The sequence below is a fragment of the Anguilla anguilla genome, chromosome 1, assembly GCF_013347855.1.
Source record: "Anguilla anguilla isolate fAngAng1 chromosome 1, fAngAng1.pri, whole genome shotgun sequence".
Taxonomy (NCBI): domain Eukaryota; kingdom Metazoa; phylum Chordata; class Actinopteri; order Anguilliformes; family Anguillidae; genus Anguilla; species Anguilla anguilla.
This window is the reverse complement of record NC_049201.1, coordinates 47,057,369-47,077,169: the sequence shown is the minus strand read 5'-3', so window position 1 is coordinate 47,077,169 and position 19,801 is coordinate 47,057,369. Positions and strand designations below refer to the sequence as shown.

Below are 19,801 nucleotides of genomic sequence, written 5' to 3'. Positions count from 1 at the left end.
ATTGAAATTCTACCATTTTAGTTTTTCTATTAAAAGCAAATACTGGCCTGCATTCTCTATGACCTGCCTGCACTATCACTTTCACTGGGTGATCCAGCTAAACCTTGCATTCCTTCAACAAAGGTGATCTGGACAGAATGGAATTGATGCAATCTTGAGAACATACTTCAACCGCAATGTTCACTTAAAGAATTAGGAGACATTTAAAGAGAACTATACATTTATTTCAATTACAAAATAAAATGTTACAAACACATCCATTTGTACATTTCTATGTACACATATAATACATATATTGTATTTACATGGTTAATTGTAAACCATTCACTGTTTTGAGCAGCCCTGTAGCTTACAGTAATAAGCCTGCCAGTGGTCTGTGGGTAGCACTTCAGATACCCAGTTGGTCCTTGGCAGGGCATGGAGGCTCAGAAACAATACAGACAGCAGTGCACTTTGTCAAACCCCGAGAAATGGCTTGTCAAAACTCAGAAGGTGGGGGAACAAAAAACACTGCAGTCGGATTGGATTGAACCTTAAACCTTAAACCCACACTAAAGGGAGGTCCGGTTCTCTGAAACATCCCATTAAAACAGCTCCACATTTTACACCCAAGGTTCACTTGGTACACCAGGTCAGTGCTGAGCAGAAGTATAAGCACCCTGAATAGGATGGTGCCAACACAGTCTGATTCTACATTGCATCACACAGTTAAGAGGAAATCCACTATCTTAAATAAAATGCAGTTTGAATTAAATATGCCTTTGGCAGTGTTAAATTAAAGGAAATTTGAGCTCATATGGGTAGATAATTTACATACACACTACGTAGGGAAGAGACATACAAAAGCAGTCGCATAAATAGCTGACGTAATAATTCTGCACAAGCTTAGCTTCACTGACTTTTTACCTCAAAGTCAGGAAAAAAAGTCAAGTCTTCCAGGAATGCTATTTAATAGTAGAAAATGCAGTGGTATTGCATCAGTGGCCATTTTGTGAGAATAAGGAATACACAAAATAAGGTGTGCACACCATCAAGCAATTGCCTATGATGAGAAAGCCAGTTGCCTACCATTTCAGGTCTTCTATAGCAAATCTGCATGCGGAGGTTTCAAACCTATACTGTTTATTTCCGTACAGATTTATCAGGCCTCTAGGGGGGTATTTCACAAAGCAGAGTTACCGAGTTAGCTGAAAAACTGCACCGAGTAAAACCCGGAGCAGTTCTTTTAACTTCAGTCCATGTTCAAGATTGAGGAGGGTTCCGGGTTTTACTCAGTGCAGTTATCCAGCTAACTTAGTAATCTGCCTTTGTGAAACAGGACTCTGACGTTAAAGGTACTTAATGTTGACTGCGATAAATACTGACACAGCAGTATAAATTATGCCTGATATACAAACTTCCAGCCAGCACCAATTACTTTGTATAAATAACTTGGAGAGACATACAACCAAATGTACTTTCCCAACTATGTACATTTTTGTTTCTATGGTCTAAATGGCACAATTCGCAAATCTCTTCACAAATACAATGTGTGTATATGAATTCAAGTAAATACATTTTTAAAATTTGTACAAAAGACTTTGAGGATCCACATTCCCCAAAGCAGTTGGAGAGAAATATTCCATTTATGCAGGACTAATTGCTAATATTGATCTCGTCAATTTCTTTATGCTCAAATCAAAAGGCATATTCTCAAAAGAATCTCTTGGAATGGCTTGAAGTACTGAATGCAAGTAAATTCCTTTAAATCAAACCAAAAATACATAATAAAATTCAGTTTTTGTTTTAAAAACAAGAATGCGTTTTCCAATCACTCATTGGTGGGTTTTGAGCGGAATCGTGGGGGCAGGGCCTGTTCCGAGCCTCGCTGCAGCTGAGCCACGGCTTCAGTGGTTCGAGGGCTTCTCTGTGCTGCTGGGCGGGGTCAGGAACCCGTCTGTGGGCGGGGGCATGGGCGACAGTCTGGCCAGGCTCTGCTGCTGCGTCTGTTGAGCATCGTTCTGAAACGGAAGCGCGGACGCGTTACCAACACAAGGTGTGGCACTGCATAGTGCAGTTATATTAATCCTCAGATTTCACTTCAGGGAACGTGCAGCACTGACTCTTACAGTCTCTTTTGCACTAAAAATATTTTCCAAGATAACAAAATAACAAATTGTTTTCCCAGGACATTTTGGCAATTCTTATTTTCTATGACTGGAAAATGACATTGAAAAATTCCAGGTTTTCCAGGCCACACGGGAACCCTGACATTGCTGTTGAATAGTCTGAACACACTGACTGAACAAGACAATGAAATGTAAAGCTGCAGAGTCATCCTCTGTCCTACACTGAACTATCATGCAAAATGAGGGGAGACAAAAAAAAACCAAATGTAAACCAGCAAGTCTAGTTCAGCCGGAATGGCAAAGAACACAAAGGAATTGAGTAACAGAGAGCATAGAGAAGGGCTGTCAAGATAAACCCGGTTTCATATGATTGATATGCCTTTAAGAAATATGGCGTTATTCGTTATTATATTATAGTGGAATTATGACAGCACGAACAGAAAGAATTGCCACCTGTGGCCCAATGGCAGCATTGATTTCAAATTGCAGTAGTCTTAGTGCTGCTTACTTACATATGAACAACAACTCAAACCAGAAGATAAGGGCTTTCTTTTTTAAACAATTACTTTTAAATGATCTTAAATAAAAACCTAAACGAACGTCAATAAATACGAACAAATACTTAAACAGCTTAATTACGGAACATGAGGGTTTAAATAACATTAAATCAAATGTTACACTCTGAAATCAGAATTTTATCCAGGCTAAACACCAACTACTTGGATATTTTCTGCGTTTCGTCTTGTTTTATGCGTCGTTAGCCAGGAAAACGAGCACGTTAACCCTCTCTGATTTTAGGAGGTTGCGGCAATGGAGTGGCGATGTTTCCCGCAGAGCTGAATATTCTCTGACGGTATAGTAGCATAAATAGGCCTACACTAGTACTTCCTTTGACGTTCACCATCAGGGGAAAGAGTCTAGTTACTTTGCCACTGAATGAGGATCCTCTTCTCTATCAAGTATCAAGGATCAAGGATAAGATTGCGCATCAGATAACTGGCATTGTTAATAAATGTGAATAAACTAAATACAAATAACTTGTCTGTTTATTTAACAAATCTAATTACTATTTATGTATATTTTATCAGTAAAAAAATATTTAAATATTGTACCTAGACAATAATTGTGCAGAAGTTTTGCATATCAAGATATCTGAAGTTTTGAATATCAACATATTTGAAGTTATCGTATTTTGACAACCCTATAAAAAGAGTAATGTTTCTATGTGACTGCAGCCAAACTGCATAATGATCCAAGTGAATTAATTCAGTTAAGTTTCAAATATTGAGCAATGTTGTATTTTTTTTTACCATGCATTAGTTAAAAATACAGCAACATAACTAATTTTGTAAAATGGAGGTCCAAAGGCTTTAATTTTATGTTTTGGCTGAGTGGACAGTGCCGCAATGTGGATTACACATTTACCAAAGTGAAAATGCAGCACTGGATTGTGTCCTGCATTAATTTCTATTCCTAAAAAAGGAAAATATTTAACAGTACATATATATTGTATTTAAAAGTGTTGTTCGAAACAAGCATGGCTGTTTCATGATAGCATGCCAATAAAACATGTCTAATTTACAAATGCAGCGTTCTTACCCCAAATTGTTTTGTATTATCATTTTGAATTCCCCCTGCTTATATATGCAAGAATAAAATAGTCAACGATAGTTGCTCATTCTTTTTAAGTGGGTTACACTGTACCAAATTTTCATAGCTCTTAAGACAGTTATGCCCTGTCCAACTTTCTTCAAGTCAAAACTATTATAGTAAGTGTTAATATTCAAAAGTATACACATATCAAATGTAGAGTAAACATGAGCCAACAAACATTTCAAAACAGGAAAAGAGTGTGAAATGTTACAGGATTTGGTACAGCTCTAATGGAAACTTTAAAAGAGCACACAAAAAAATACACACAAAAGTTTGTGTGCGCGCGCGCGCGCACGCACAAAATGGCTGCACAAGTAGTCTAGAAATATCCCAGAAAGCCACTCAGGGAATATGGCTATGAGATGAGATGTTCCTCACCAGCATGGTCAGGTAGTCCACGTGCGTTTGGATGTTGTGCCTGTCCTCCACAGCCACTTTCTTAAAGTCCTTCAGTCGGACGGCCTCACACTCGCTCACGGTCCTCACAAAGGGGGTCATCCAGTTCACACAGCTCACAATGCTGTCCCACGTCAGACCTGCCCGAGAGAAAGGACGCGTAAGCACTCACTCTCTCGTCAACACAGCCACAGAGCCACCGTTTTCCACTGAGTTCTAAAAATGACTAAGAGTGTTAATAATGAACATGTGATGTTTTTGAAGGACAGGACAGCAGATTTTTTAAATGTATAAAACCAAAACTTGATCTCTTACCTGATACTTTCTGTACAACTTCAATAGAGGTAAAGTGGAAAAAAGCTGCAGCAGCCAGTACACCATACTGATAGTCCAGTGAACTGATGTCAAGTATACATAAATCTAAAAGCTGAAATTGACAAAAAAAAAAGGACAAATACAAAAGTTAGTCATGAAATCAAAGTCCATCAAAAACATGGAATAATCACTTTTAGAAGCCATCTGACCATCGTGATGAAAGTATTGGTCAAGCTGATTATTCATATTCAGGATCTCCCAACGATATTGGCTGGTGTACTTACCTGGGTAATCTGTATATATGTATCCTGAGAAAACTGAGGTTCGAGAACATTGGGGCTTTCCTTCAAAGACGCCATTTGGATGTAGAGTTTCAGCCATGAAATGACCGTTTCTGGACAGAGTTCCCAATTCAGAGCCTGGTGGATTGAAGAGGGAGGGAATGTGTTATTAAAACTAAACTATTCAGAGAATTTTACAGACATACTAAGTGACTTCAACGAGTGAAACTTTTTTGTGCAAAATGGCCACCCTACCTTCAGCAGGATCAGCTCCATTTCCAGAATGTCATCTTCATCACAGGCTCCATCTGTTACATAAGCGAACTCATGAAGTTTGGGTGGGTAAATTTCCTGAAGGGAGGGAGAGACAGCGATTGAGAAAACCTCGGCAAAACTGAACACCATAGATGTTCTACAGATCCATAACAATGGTGTTATACTGTGAGCTGTCTAGGACAAAGGTATATCAAACTTATAGAGAGAGCGCACATTCAGATGGCTTGAGATTAAAAGATTTGTGGACCTGTGACCCTTAGTGTTCGATGTAAGGTACGGGGACAAGGCTCAGCTGAGGAGTACCTCAATCTTGGATGCGATGAAGAGGCAGGTGATGCCGATAAGCTGCAGGCGGGTTTTGCCAACATTCTCCTGCGTCAGCATGAATCTGTCGAAGAAGTCCTGGGCCAGGTAGAACGTCTCCCGGTGAAGAGTGTACACCTCACTCACCTGGGAGGGAGAAAAAAAAAACCACAACAGATTAGACCAAACGTTTTCCAAATTGTCACATTTTGATTTGAGTGTGCAATATTGGTTCTGCTTATACCAGTTAAGGATTAGATTCACAACTGGGTGAAACATTTATCAAATGACTGAATTTGACTAGAGATTATTATTATTCATTTATTTTATTTTTTTAAAGAACATGTCATTCATAAAACAGCCACAAAGGAATTCAGAATACAAGCTTGTACAAGACAGTGTTTGTCCATTGAGCCTTTGGCTAGTTCGACTTTTCTTCTGCAAATCTACCTGGCTAAAGGCAAAACAAAGTAATATTCAAGAAGAAAAAACAAGAGCATCAAAACAACGCATTCCTTTGCTTGTAGCGCAAAGGGTTGTAGCGCAAAATGGCCGCCATCATGCATTGAGATGATCAGTTACACAAAATAGTACTCTGTGAAAAATAGTTCACCATTTTATGTAGCTACAAATATTACAGCATATCAGGGATAAGTTGATGCTGAAAGATACTGAACGTTCAGATACACTGCAAGCAGCGCGGTTCATAAACAGGATCCTCACGTACCTCTAGAAGCCAGTCCAGGAGGATAGATCTCATCTTCGGCTGCAGCTTTGGGTGCCGCTGCATGAAGCTCTTGTCATGGACATACTTCAGTTCTTTGTTCAGCATCTTAATCCACACATCGTCCGAGTTGGCCCAGCTGCCAAAAACAAATTTAGAATAATTTATTTTTAAATTGTCATCTGTCAGTTAGTTTGACCAGACCCAAATTAGACAGGGTTAACGGCTACATTTTTACACGCCCCTGTATTATTAGCATGTGCACACAAGTAATCGCAACATTGCTTTAATCTATCCGTAGTGTAACTGGAGAGGTGAAATGAGGCAATCAATTAACAATCACCAGCATTAGAAATGCTAAAATACACAACAGGCAGTTGACATGTCAGGACTGCCAAAACTTTAAACAAAGAGAGAGCATTTAAGTGAGAGAAGGCCATAGCAATCCTAACAAAAACTTAAAAGGATCGTCCTTTATTTTCCCCCCAAAACACAAAGGGCAATCAAGAGTGCCAAGTCCCCTTTTTATGCAAACACAACACCACCAACAGAAGGTGGAACTGCAAAAAAGAAAGCCTACCTGAGACAGGGCAATGGTGAGGGTTTGATGAAGAGATTTTTGAACCTATACTGCTTGAAACCGGTCAGGTCACTAGCCGTCTCGAGCTCCTTGTGGGGAGTTTCAACAAGGACGCAAGGGCTGACACCTCCTTGTGTCCACCGATTCTGGAGGAGAAAACTTGGTTAATTCAAACGCCAAGACGCGCATTCAGAAATCCAGTACAGCACTATTACATGTAACTGTATTTCCTGGGTGGGGGGTCCTTATACATTCACTAAATATTAAACATACCATAACTGTTTCATTTATTCAGCACAACAAATTCATTATACGCACATACACAGTACAATAAATAAATATACAGTGGTCCAGAATAGCACAAAATACTTTCAAAATATATCCAACGGCATATAGAAAGTAATCACTGAATTGTTAGTTTACCTAAAAGTATAATGCATTCTGCAGACAACTGAATTAGTTACAAAAATGCATTTGATTACAATACCCAGTTAAGGTTTAAAAGTAGCGACCATTTAAGCATACTGTCCCTTCAGCTTTTTGCGTTGAGGAACAAAGAGTGCTAAACGAATGAAATTAGGCGGGCAGGCGGGGAAAAAAGAGGAGGGACCAGCCTTTGGGGTAGCCCGCTTCTGCGCCAAGACGCGCCGACTAACCCACTGACACAGTTTAATCGACAACGTCATCCCTAATGAGCTTCACGTAATAATTTAATACCAGGCTAATAACCTTAAATATTCAGTTCATGCTCATATCGCACCAACTTCTGGGAAACGCAAACTAAGTGTTATGCGATTTTCTGATAAATAGTTTGTTACTAGGCGTCAAGCACTTCAGTCGTTCGTAAGCTAAAGTATACTAGCCTAAATAGATGGCTACTTTGATAGTCTTCATTCCACAAAATAAACTTTCCGTGTTTACCTGTATTTCATAACTCTGCTTCTTCTTCGCCAGGTGCGCTTTCTTTTTGTTGCATTGCTAAAATGAACAAACATAAAAGTAGCATTATGATAAATTTCTATGATTTGGTTAACTTATGGTATAGGTTGCCACTGAATGGGAAGGAGCAGTGAATATGCACGAACCTCCGATTTCCTTTTTCTTGTAATCTTCACCGGCTGTATGGTATTTTCGTTTCTATCTTGTAGCGTAACACGACCACTACAAACCAAAGAGAACTACAATTATAAAAATGGATTTTGAAAATATCTTATTACGTCTCACAAACCAATACTGCGATTCATTCAATCGTTGAAAAATGTCTTTACCTGCGTCTTGACATTTTCACAGATGCACCAAGTTTGTTTCTGGAGGGAAAAAAACAATGATAAGCATTGGCACAAAAACATAATTTAAAATCAACGTGCACGATGAGGACAGCTTTTGTGGGTTCTTGCAAAAATAATGGCAACAATATTAATATAATTTAAATTACTTGAGGCGGTAAAACAGCTTAGCTAACTAGCTAGATAGCAAGCGGTTGCTGAGACATGGGTGGAACTTCGACACAAAATAGCCCACTTCCAAGGAACTTCTTAAATTAACATTAAAGAGTGCAGTACATCTGGGGTTCCAGCAATAATGTTATGTAAAATTAGGTTTAAAAGATCAATCTAAAGAAACATTTTTTTATAATTTCCGAAAGCCGGCTACGCGCCAATTTGTCTAAGCGGGAGCCTTGGATCTGTCTTTCTTGGCACAGCTATTTAGCCGCCAGCAAATCAACTTCCCTCCTGCAACTGAACTCAAATGTAGAGTGCTCAACTTTGTAGGCCTACGAAGGTAATATACTACTTAAAGCACAACATGATTGTAAGAAGCTATTAATTTCTAAAGGTATTAGAGGCTCTCTAAAAGTTGGCTAGTTAGCTGGATAGCACTTTCATTTTGCCAAGTCCCTCCAAAAGCAGTTACCTATAGGTCATTGGCTTCCCATTGACAGTACTAAAGTTTAACTCAAACAATTACTGTAGCTGACTACATTATTAGACTATATGTCGCAAATACAACATTTTAGATAGTTGCATGCTATAATACTGTTCAGATTCTGTAACTTTATAGCTGGCTAAGAGGAACACAAGCTAACTAGCTAATCAGCAACACTGAGCTTCCTAGCTATCAAACACATAATCTCATTTAACTTTCCACAATATTAACCAGTTATATAACAACATATACCTCACTACATTGCAAAAGGTACAATTTGAGGGCTAAACTACACCATTAGCATAAACAATAACTTCAGAAATTCTGACTAGCTAGGTCTCCCGCTCTGTTATGTTCATCCTTACCAGTACTGTGCTGAATGAGTACATCAGCTGGCGCCGGCGCCAAGCTTTATATATACGTGTATAGCGAATGCGCATGTGTACTCCCGGTTCGTATCAAATCGCGAAAAAATATTCTCTAGTTTAAAAAATGGTGAATAATATTCGTTATTCTACAGTTTGCATAAGTTTTAACGCTATACAGAAGGTAATAAAATTAATTTCCTCCCGTTGCAAATACACTTGGAGGATAGACCCACATCGAAAAGGGATTAACATTTTTTTCAAAAAAGAGCGCTTTCCCCATTTCCCGGTTAGACTTAAACGATGCCGACAGGTCTCATTTACCGCAATTTTAAAGATACATTTAAAAACGAGAAATTTAACGCGCATTTTACATGTTTTCAAAGTTCCTTGTTCACCAGTTCCTTACTCGAGACCCTGCAATGGGAGGAGTTTCCGAGTAGGTCAGCCAATAGGAAAGAGACTTGAAGGACAACGTGCGTTTAGCTCAAAATGTAAACAAAGCATGACAGCGTGGTTCTGCTGTCAGAGCCGGCGCGGTATGACTGGGATCATATTATGTTTCCCGACTGCAAAGTCAAAATAATTACCGCAAACTAATCGTTTAGCATTTTAGTTACTAAGATACATTTGTTTCACGAAGGCTTACTAAAGCAATTAAATTAGCAGAAGGTTTGGGCAGCTTCGGTTAGTATTATTTAAACTACTCTCAGCTCATGTATGCCTCTCTTATCAAGGAAAACACATACAGTTCACAAAGGAAAAGCTGTCATATATATGCTGAAAGTTGTGGCTGAAAGTGAAGTTGTCGTTTTATTTAAAAAAAGAAGAAAAAAAACTAATAGTGTAATTATCCACAACGAATCGACAACAAAAAAAGACAACTTCAGAAAATATTTATTAAAACACATTTATTGAAGACTGGTGGCTTACATCACATACACAAATCAGGTCTTAAATGTTGCAGTTGAAAAAGACTACTACTTTCTCATGTCCATATTATGCTGACCATACAAAACAGTAAGTGCAACCAGCACTCTATTAGTTTGCCATATATCCAAACCAGTAAGTATGACATCAATAATTAGACAAATAACAGTTAATGCTAAATTCTACACTTTTTTGGCAAAGTGCTGTATTATTCCAGTAAACTAAATCAATCAAGCAGAGTCTAACACTTGGTGAGAAATGCCACATAAAATGTTCTTCACACTTTAAACATAAGGGAAAAATTGCTACATTTGTGTATAAAAGCTGTACAGAGCAAGTGGCTCATAGAAAAAGCTACCTCCTGTGCATAGATGATTTGCGTTCATTTGTATTGTCCGTTTGGACAGTTCAAGTTCTTCATTAATGCATTGTCATACTGTTAACCTGGAAGGCACATAATCCAAAACACAATTCAAGGCAAAAATAAGAATCCCTGTTATAACATCAAAAGCGAGTCAGCTGAGAACAGAATAAACAGCTCCTTCCAGCAATAAACATCAAAAAGTGAAGTTACAGTGATCTTCAGCCTTCCCTTTGTCTGTTGACCTTGCATCACTTAACTGCAGTTCTAAGATAACATACTTGTGTAAAAAAAAGTATGTTAGCTGAAATGAATGGAAAATCCAAACAAAATGTTAACAAGGGGTACACCACTCTACTAAATTTGTATTAATATATCTATACAAGCACATGCTCATACTCTCTGACATACACCCAATAAACACTAGGTAAGTACTTCATGGCCAACCATGCTAAAAACAACAGGAAGGTTATTTTTTCCCCCAGTTAGTAAAATGCCTTATATTTGGTTATACATAAATTATTTGGAGTTTGCCTCAAGTAATTTTAACTGGACAACAGTTTGAGTCAGTTAAAATTCTCCAAACGTTCGCCAGCATTTTGTGTTGACATCGTTGCATTTCAGAGGCACAAGACTGCGATATACATTTATCTCTGTCCCAAGCGTTTGTATAGCACAGTGGTGATGCTCAACAGAAACACTGCTTGTGAGAACACTGGGATCTCTGCTTCAAACATTTGATTACCAACACAAAGGCTATACAAAAATAAAACAAGGAAATACAAACTACTGCAGGGATAAAGTGGGTCGCTAGTTTTTGGTTTAAATATTTAAATACATCTCCATTAAATGTAACTAAACAAGTTTTTGTTAAAAAAAAAAAAAAATAGATGAAAAATACAAAACCTTGGAACGTACAGTATATAGAACAATTACAACAAACAGAAACAAAATAAAAAGACTAACAGTTGCACTCCATCTTCTGATTGGTTTTAACAGTCGATTGAGAAGATTTTGAGCTAAAATGCAAAGCTCACTTTCACAGTCCTCAGACCAGCAAAGCATTACATTTCTGTTCTGTTCTTGAGAAACACATTTCTTTAAAAGGTTCGTAGACTACAACATTTTCACAAGGCAATGTCATACACTTTCTCTATGACACATATGGAAGGTTTACAGTATGTACAAAGACAATAAATGGTTGTCAAGTAATCTGCATTTTAATAAAGTGTAAAGGTGAATTGTCTTAACCCTGAGAAGTGTACTGCAGATTTATAACAAGTATCATGAAAGATACATTAAAATAATTGACTTTTTTTATTTTTTCAACTATCGCTACGGAACCATGCAACAAAATCACACACTAACGTAGCCAGAACGCTGCATACATACATACACACATACATACATATGTACATAACACACTCATACATCAACTTCATACTGATATGTAGTATTTTTCTTGATTTTTCTCATTTATTTATTTTTTACATTTTCTTTTTTGTCGATTTTTACTTTTTTTTTTTTCTTTAGCTTAATCCAAAATGAAAAGAAGGCATTTAATGATAATTAACCCAGTATTTTACCAAAGACTAAAAAAATAGTGTGAAAGTTGATTTTAGGCAGGTTCACTCTAAGGTGGAGAGGCTCCAGATTTTTGCACAACTAGAATGGAATGAGGCCATGGTCTTCCCTGATAGTTTCATGCACAGTAGTTTCATTCATTTAAAAAAATGCATGTGCGCACACACACCAGTGTTGGGAAAAATAACAGAAACACCATGAGAAAAAGGACTTTAACTTTGAAGTAATGAAATATACAAAGGTAGCTTATTTAAAGCATATTAGGTTGGATTATAATTAGCAGTATGTGCTAGCTATGAAAGAGTATATGAACATGTAAGTGTGAGTTTCCAAATCAACATGAGGCAATAAACAGTGTTCCAAAGAGCACAAATAATCAGTACCTGAACTGTGCAGGTGCATCGGTCACAAAAACTGTAAATTATTTAATGTGGCAAGGGGAACAGTGTCAAAAATTCAGACTCTAAGCCAAACAAAAACAAGCTGCATCAGCAAAGAGGAACTGTGGTTAAAAGTCAAAGCTCATTGACCGGGACAGACAAACCCCTAACAAGATAGGTGCTAAGCACCCAAAACTATGGTCTCAAAAACGACCACAGAATCAAAGCAATACCTGTGAATCAGTCTCAACAAGAACTGTATGTTGTGAGATTCAAACAGCTTCATGCCAGAGCCACCATTTGGAAACAGCTTGTTTCCAAGGCTAATGCACAAAGACGCACAACCTGGTGTAAGGGTCAGAAATCCTGGACTCTTAAGCAATGGCGTAAAGTAATACGGTCTGATGAGACATCGTCTGATTCTTTTCATCTGGACAGGTTTCCCTTTGGAGAAAGCCAAAGGAAGCCCGCAATCCACAATGTTTGTTGCAAACATGGTAGTGGATTGCCATCTCATGTGAGTCACTGGGTTTGACGATTGCTCTGCATGGTCTTATATAAGGAACCTGAAGCCATTTTACATGATGAGGTGCACCCTATAGTGCAAATACTGTTCCCTCATGATGTCTCCATATTCCAAGATAATAAGGCCCACATACACACTACTAAACATATTCAAGAACGGTTTCTTGAACACCAGAATGAGGTCAAAATCCTTACAAGACCTCGGTAATCACCAGATGTAAACATCATTGAACCTTTATGGGAAGTTCTAGATTGCAGAATGTGATGCAGATTCCTATTATCTTCCCTCAAAGAACTGGAGGCTTCCCTTCTTAAAGAATGGTCCAATAACCCACTACAAACAGTTCAGAACAACATTCTAAGAGGGACCAAAGCTGTTCTAAAGGGAAAGAGTGGCCCTACTCCATATTAGTTACTTCATATTCATACGCTGTTTGGTGTTTCCGTTATTCTGTCCAACCTCTGTGTGTGCACGTGTATAACAGTGTGCATATATTATGTGCAACTGTACGTCCGCCCATTCTGAAAAAGTCTGACGAGGTCTGTTGGGGCAGTGAACAGTGAAAGAGGTGGACTGAAGCAGAGGCAGACTGCACACAGGTTATGCCATAAGCACACTCTTAAACTGACCTTACTGTGTGAAAATATTAAATGCTAATCTGACAGAACAGCGAGACCACAGCCATTTTTCAGAGGAAACGCCCCTGAAACTGATCGACTGATAAACTGTACTCTGCACAGCGGCGCTGCTTCGCCTGTGAACTGCTCTGGGGCAAAGGGGACTGAGAGAAATGGTACCGTAACATACAGGATGAGGGGAGATTTCCAAATGCACACAACCAATCGAGAACACAGAGCTCTGAAACCACGCCCCTCTTCAGCACTGCCTCTAATCTGGCACTTTCTCGCCATCAGAGTGAACCTGCCACAGAGTAAAGTGACCTACGGCATCGATTCTACCCGACCCCATCATGTCTTTATGAGACGCAAAGTCCCAGCATGGCCAGGTGTGTCTCAGGCCTGGGAGAGGAGAGGTGGGGCAGGAGGAGAGGAGGCGGGGCTAGAGGAGAGGAGGCGGGGCGAGGGGAGGCGGATGGAGGAGGGACCGGTAGGGCGGCGGTCAGTAGTTGAACTGCCGCTGCCCAGGCTGGTGCACGAGCACGCCGCCGCCGCTCTTGGCCTGCCGGGCGCTGCCGTCGCGGAGCAGGTTGAGGCGGCGCAGCGCGTTGCGGGACAGGTGCTGGCGCTCGGCGCCGTCGCGGGGCCGCTGGGCCAGGCGGCCCTGCTTGGCCTGCTCCGGGAAGCTGGTGCGGGCCGAGAGGGCGGTGGCGTAGCAGGCCGCGTGGCCGCTGGGCCTGCGTTGGGCCTCCACTCTGCAAACGAACACAAGGAGCCAGCGGTTACACAGAGACCACACCGTCACACTCAACCAGATAAACTATTTCTCAAACACTTACTTCTCCCCCCAAGAGAATGTGCAGTTAACTACAACATAACAAGTGCAATGCTTCTGTGTGGTCAGAGCAGTGGTTATAAATAGTGAAATGAGTTCTGTAATTCAGCGGCTACTGAGGCTGCATGTTTCAAACAGCAAAAGTGACTCAGCAATTAACCCTTTAAGGCATAAGAGCATAACATGTGATTAGAATGTTCTTAACTGAACATTCTAATGCTGATGTAACAGTCACTCCTGGTAACTGAAAGCAATGCGGTTCTAGAACACGGGATTAGAAAAAACGAAACATTCCAAAAAACCGACTCTTAAAAGGGCTGAGGTCTCCTTGGCCCATCTTACATTCCATACTGTGTAGTCACAACATGTCACATTTGATCACTTGTAGATTGCGCTAGAAAGCTCATTCAGAGTCCTCCCCTGTCCCTTGGCCTTTCACGCCACCGGGCATGAAAGGCCAAGGGAGATGGTTGCAGACGACGTGAAGCGCAGGCGTACAGAGACGCGGCGGACCCGATCTGCCAGCAGGGGGGCGCTACCACGGCCGTACCTGTGGAGGGGCTGGTCGAGCGAGCGGCAGGCGGTGTCCCTCAGCGCGCGGCGGGGGGCGTGCACGGCGTAGACGGACATGCTGGGGTGCTCGATCAGCAGGTTCTCCAGGGGGCTGGTCTCCAGCAGCACGGGGGCCCGCCCGCCGGCCGTGAAGCAGGGGGGCGGAGTGATGAACCAGCTCTCCTCCAGCGCGCACGCCTCCAGCCGCAGGAAGCCCCCGTCTCCGTCCCCGTCCCCGTCCTCGGGCTCCGCCTCGGCCTCGTCCACCGCCGAGTCCAGGGACGAGCAGGAGGAGTAGCGGGCGGGGCAGTCGGGGGGCGCCATGTCCTGAGGGCACACCCCCACCGCTCCGTCCAGGCAGGGGCTGGTGCAAGCGTCTGCAGCTGTGGAGGCCAGAGCTGTGGTCAGCAAAGGGTGTGGTCAGAACGCAATCCCAAAAGAAACGGGAAAGACGGTCTTGTGACTCCTTTTTGTGGTCACAATCAATATAAACAGCACAGGGAAAGCATGATTCTAACTACTAACAGACCTGGGTCAAATACGTATTTGTTTTGGATTCAAATACTTTTCTGTGCTCTATTGATCTTGCCTGATGTAACTGAGCCTGCCAATATGACCAGAAGGCAGGGTTTGCACTTTTGAGAGTATTTAATTGGTTCCAATACACCAGACAAGATCAGTAAAGCATAGAAACGTATCTGAATCCAAAACAAATACGTATTTGACCCAGGTCTGACAACTATGAAGCAAAATCAAACAAATGGTTTAATGGTATTGATTAAAATTATCACGCAACAATGTTGTATGCTAAAAACAATATGAAAGAATACATGAAATGTAACAGGAAAATAACAGACACATGCATTGAGTAATAGTTTCCATTTATTACTCAAAAACAACTCAGCATGTTACAGTGGCTATTTCTGGAAACAGCTCATTATCAGCAATAACCTATCCAGCCCATAGGGGCCACTGTAGCACCGTCTGGAGCACTGCCCTAAGCATAAAAACAAAAACAAGCCTCTTTAACACCTGGGTGTCAGCATTCTGTAGCAGGCAGCAGCTGTGGCCAATCAGTCAGCCCGACCCACAATGCACCAGTTGCAGTATCTCACAGCTCAAAGCTAGACCCCCACCCCCCCTCACTCAACCGCAACATTCAGGAAGTCTTTCAAAAGCAGGCAGTGAATTAATTTACCCCATAGTTTAGGACAAAAAAAGTTACTAAACTTGATTTATCTGATTATTATTATTTTAGATTTTCACAGTATGATCATGTGATGATAAAGTTAATTTAGCAAAGTGCTAATGATTTCAGAGCCTGGCTTCATAGACATTGTTTTGGCCATAGAGATTTCCTAAGGGCGTGTGAAATGCAGGCCTGGTTATGGGACAAAGAGCAAAGTACTTCAGCTGACCAGGGTGGTAAACACTGGGAGCGAACGCAAACAAAGCAGACCCAATCCAAGCCTGATGACGTTCACACAGCTAATTAACTCACAGATGAGTGACATAAAAAAAGAAAAACAGGAAATATGCTTGGCACAGTTTTCAAAAAGAATAATCAAATGGGTGTGCACTGGGAACAAGTTTCAAACACTTAATTGGTTCCACATAAGGTCATCTCTATCTTATTTGAAGCATATGTATTAATAGCATTTAATGCTATTATATTGTAATATTAGGGTCGACCGTTAACTGTTGTCTGTTGTCTGTGAAATTAGGTGACCAGATTAAGACACTAGATTCCAGTGCAATACAGTCATAAAAATGCTGACTGTCTTCGATTGAAAGATGCTTTGCATTCAGCAGCTCTGCTTGTTTGCTTGTACACACCTCGGACACTGACTTCAGGCCAGACTCTTGGGGAATGTGACTCCCAAACCTGCCCCAACGCAATACGGCAGTCCCCCTACCGCCGACTGAGAAGTCTGCCGCGATTAGCGGACAAGAGCGAGACCCGCGGACTGACTACAGCGCTCGCCGCAGTCCGCTCAAAGCCCATTACTGCGAGGCTGAGCGGAGTTAAAACGAGAGAGAATGGCCGTACAGGATCCAGGAACTGGAGCTCCCGTTTCACCGCAGCACGGACGAGAGCACAGGGCATAGCGTGCGAGACAGGCATACAGTGTTTGCTTAAATCCACAGCCCTGGCAGGACTGGTTGATCCAGCATCTGTTATTGACTCGCGAGCCCCCATAAAGACCAAATGCCAACGGCTCTCTAGACTTCTCGCCTGTCAGTCAAACACGAGAAAGCTCCGTCGGTCGGTCGGGCGGCCGGGGTTATTTTTACCCTAACCCACCCCCGGCTTTGTCTGGCCTTTAAACGGGCCCGGCGGCCATAAACCAACGCCGCCGCTCCGAAATATTTCATGCGCTCGGGTAACGCCAGCCGGGTCGGGTGGCACCGCGCCGCCCGCCGCCCGCACGCTAGCCGGCTCGCGGAACGCCGCCGTCTGAGCGCCAGGGGTGTCACTTACCAGCGCTAACTTTTGAGTCAAAGGCAAGCGAGGTCAGCGCCCCACGACCCGTTATGCAGCACCTGAAATGTCCGTGCTAATAAGAGAGACGGCTCGCACTTCATTTTCTTATATATAGAAAAAAAGCACACTCAGCAGGGCTAACTATAAGCTAACTATAAGCACTCCCGCCGATATGCATACCAGGAAGTGCTATAGCCGAACAGCTATAGCGTGATGATGCGTAGCGGAATGCAGTGGGGCATCTGTTGGGTCTGGGTCGGGTAAGTCATCTATGCGAGTCTCGTCCAGCTTGCGCTGCACGTTTGAGCGAAACGGCTTCGCGCTGCTAGCCGCGGCTCGCGGCGGGCTACCGGGAGGCCGGCCCCCTCACCTAAATAATCCACCAGGATCCACTCCCCGTCATCCTCCTTCTCGTTGAAGGCGGGGTCGGCGGGGAGGCAGCTGCCGCCGTCTTCCGCGTCGTCCCCGAACAGGATGCTGGTGAGCCTCTGGAACATGCTGGAGCACCACGAGGCGCTGGAAGGGGGTCTCTCCCGCTGGCTGTGGACAGGGACGCTGCTCTGCTCATCAGCTGCTGCGTCCGCTCGGCGCAGGGGGTGCGCTAGGGGGCGCTAAAGTGCACGGGTGAATGCTCTCATCTCGGGAATGCAGGCCGAGGGTCAGTCATAGCTCACAACAGCTCTGCAGAAGGCCCCTGGTGCACAGAGAAAGGGAAGGAAGAGATGGATAGAGAGAGAAAGAAGGAGAGAAAGGGAATAAAGGGGTGAAGGAAAAGGGGAAGAGAGAGGGAGGCAGAGTGAGAGGGAAGATATAAAGAACAAGGAGATATAAAGAAAGGGAAGAGAGAAAAAGAGAGAAAGCACAAGGGAGGAAGGGGGAAGACAAAGGGAAGAGATAGAGTGGGACAGAGGTAGAAAGGGAGGGGGGAGCAGAAAGGAGAAGGACGGGGAAGAAAATAGGGAAAGAAAGCAAAAAGGGAAGAGAAAAAGAGAACAAACAATAATTAACTTCTGATCACATGGTTTCAAGTACACACAACAACAAGGAAAGACCAGTGGAAGGTGATATCATAAGAGCCATGTGAAAACAAAGGCTGTGGGGAGGGGGGCACGTGCTTGTGTGTGTGGGGGGGTTGTGTTTGTCTGCGTGTTCACTGTGCAGCAGTGTGTGTGTGTTTGTGTACTGCAGCATGTGTGTGGTTGTGTTTGTGTGGGTGTCTGTGTGGTTTTATGAGTGTGTGCGCGTGTGTGTGTGTGTATGTGTGTCACTCACATCACAGCTGAGGGTGAAATGGGTTAATTTGTTCCTAAACTGAGGACTTGACATAGCCTGCATTTAAAGACTACACACAGTACAGCCAGGACTGCTGATTAGGCTGTACTTTTCCTGGAGATGATATTAAGTTACCACCTGGCACACAGCAGGAGCGGTTTACTGAGCATTAATGACCCCCTGTTCCAAGCGAACGAGTTCGACGAGGCCGTGAGCTCACAGGGCGAGCTGCGCGTCGGGGTCAGCGAGCGGCCAGGCGCCCACGTGTCTGAGACTGAACGCGAAGCTGAGGCCAGGCCTGGGCCGGGGTGCTGGGAGGACCACACGTCACAACCTCTGACCTAAGGCAGGAGTGGCTAAGAGACTATACCTGCAATCAGCAGGTTGCTCTTATACATTGGAGCAAGAGACAACCTGTATAACTGCAGCAAAATACAAATACAGCTGCATTTTTGGATATTTGAAATAATAATAATAATAATAATAATAATAACCAATAATTTAAAAAGCTTCATGTCACGTTATGTTACAGGCATATATCAGACGCTTTTATCCAGAGCGAATTACACAACTTTTTTACATACCATTTACATTGCATTCAGACAGCTGGATATATACTGAAGCAATGCATGTTAAGTACCTTGGCTCAAGGGCACAACGGCAGTGTCCTACCCGGGAACTGAACCTGGACGACCTGTTCTCTAACCATTATACTACACTGCTGCCCAGTTACTAGGCCTACATAATATTGCCATTATACCACACTTTCCCTGGCTAAGGGCAATCTGACATGCAGGTTAAAAAAAATTGCACCTCTTTTTCAAAAGATAAAAAATGTATATATATATTATTCCAGTGGCCGCTGAAACACAGCCTCTGAGTTCTGGTAGAAGTGCACTACACTCATTTTGTGATTGAGGGATGTGAAGAGACAGACAGGAATGGAGATCAGAAACACAAGGCAGGGAGGAGGAGGAGGAGGAGTGGCCCACTTCCTGACACAAATATGCAAACAGATGGCAGAAGAAACGGACAAACAGCAGCCTTCTCAGAACAGGTGGAACGGGACGATTAAAACGCCGCCCTCAGCAGTTTCCAAAGCTGCCAATTTATTGAGTGAACTTAATAATCACAATCAGAGTCACTCAGGAAGAAGGCTTTTCATAACTGATCTGGCCATGCAAAAATCAAACCAGTCAGGCAGGCATGGAAATGCATGTATTGCCAACTTATCACCGACATCCATGTTATTCATTACATTATGTACGCTATTTGTGTAGCAGGTGCTCATATTTAGAGCATATAGAAGTAGTACTGGACAGTATGTTTAGT

At 42.3% G+C, this 19,801-nt stretch overlaps 2 protein-coding genes across 5 annotated transcripts in view; both read right to left on the bottom strand.

The window, feature by feature from the left end:
* Nucleotides 1-823: 823 nt before the first annotated feature.
* Nucleotides 824-8,948, bottom strand: ccne2 (cyclin E2). 2 transcript variants are annotated; one of them, XM_035405417.1, is made up of 12 exons: nt 8,928-8,948; nt 7,905-7,943; nt 7,722-7,797; nt 7,558-7,614; nt 6,637-6,782; nt 6,060-6,195; nt 5,333-5,479; nt 5,009-5,104; nt 4,757-4,891; nt 4,473-4,584; nt 4,140-4,297; nt 824-2,000 (listed from the first exon to the last, which is right to left on the bottom strand). In XM_035405417.1, the coding sequence occupies exons 2-12, from the start codon at nt 7,916-7,918 to the stop codon at nt 1,887-1,889; spliced, it is 1,191 nt and encodes a 396-aa protein (XP_035261308.1). In that variant the 5' UTR covers nt 7,919-7,943; nt 8,928-8,948; the 3' UTR covers nt 824-1,886. The 2 variants fall into 2 exon arrangements, with proteins under 2 accessions (XP_035261308.1, XP_035261299.1); XM_035405408.1 differs by lacking the exon at nt 8,928-8,948 and adding an exon at nt 8,551-8,565.
* An 873-nt stretch (nt 8,949-9,821) lies between these two features.
* The window catches only part of tp53inp1 (tumor protein p53 inducible nuclear protein 1), a 32,519-nt gene continuing 22,539 nt past the window's right edge, over nt 9,822-19,801 (bottom strand). For 2 of the 3 annotated variants that reach the window (XM_035411646.1, XM_035411635.1), the window contains exons 2-4: nt 17,568-17,891; nt 14,711-15,110; nt 9,822-14,080 (exon numbers count right to left, since the gene is read on the bottom strand). In XM_035411646.1, coding sequence (XP_035267537.1) covers nt 13,828-14,080; nt 14,711-15,110; nt 17,568-17,694 — 780 coding nt within the window. In that variant the 5' untranslated portion in view covers nt 17,695-17,891 and the 3' untranslated portion in view covers nt 9,822-13,827. The remainder of the gene's footprint in view (nt 14,081-14,710; nt 15,111-17,567; nt 17,892-19,801) is intronic. The other variant, XM_035411657.1, reaches the window with a different exon arrangement.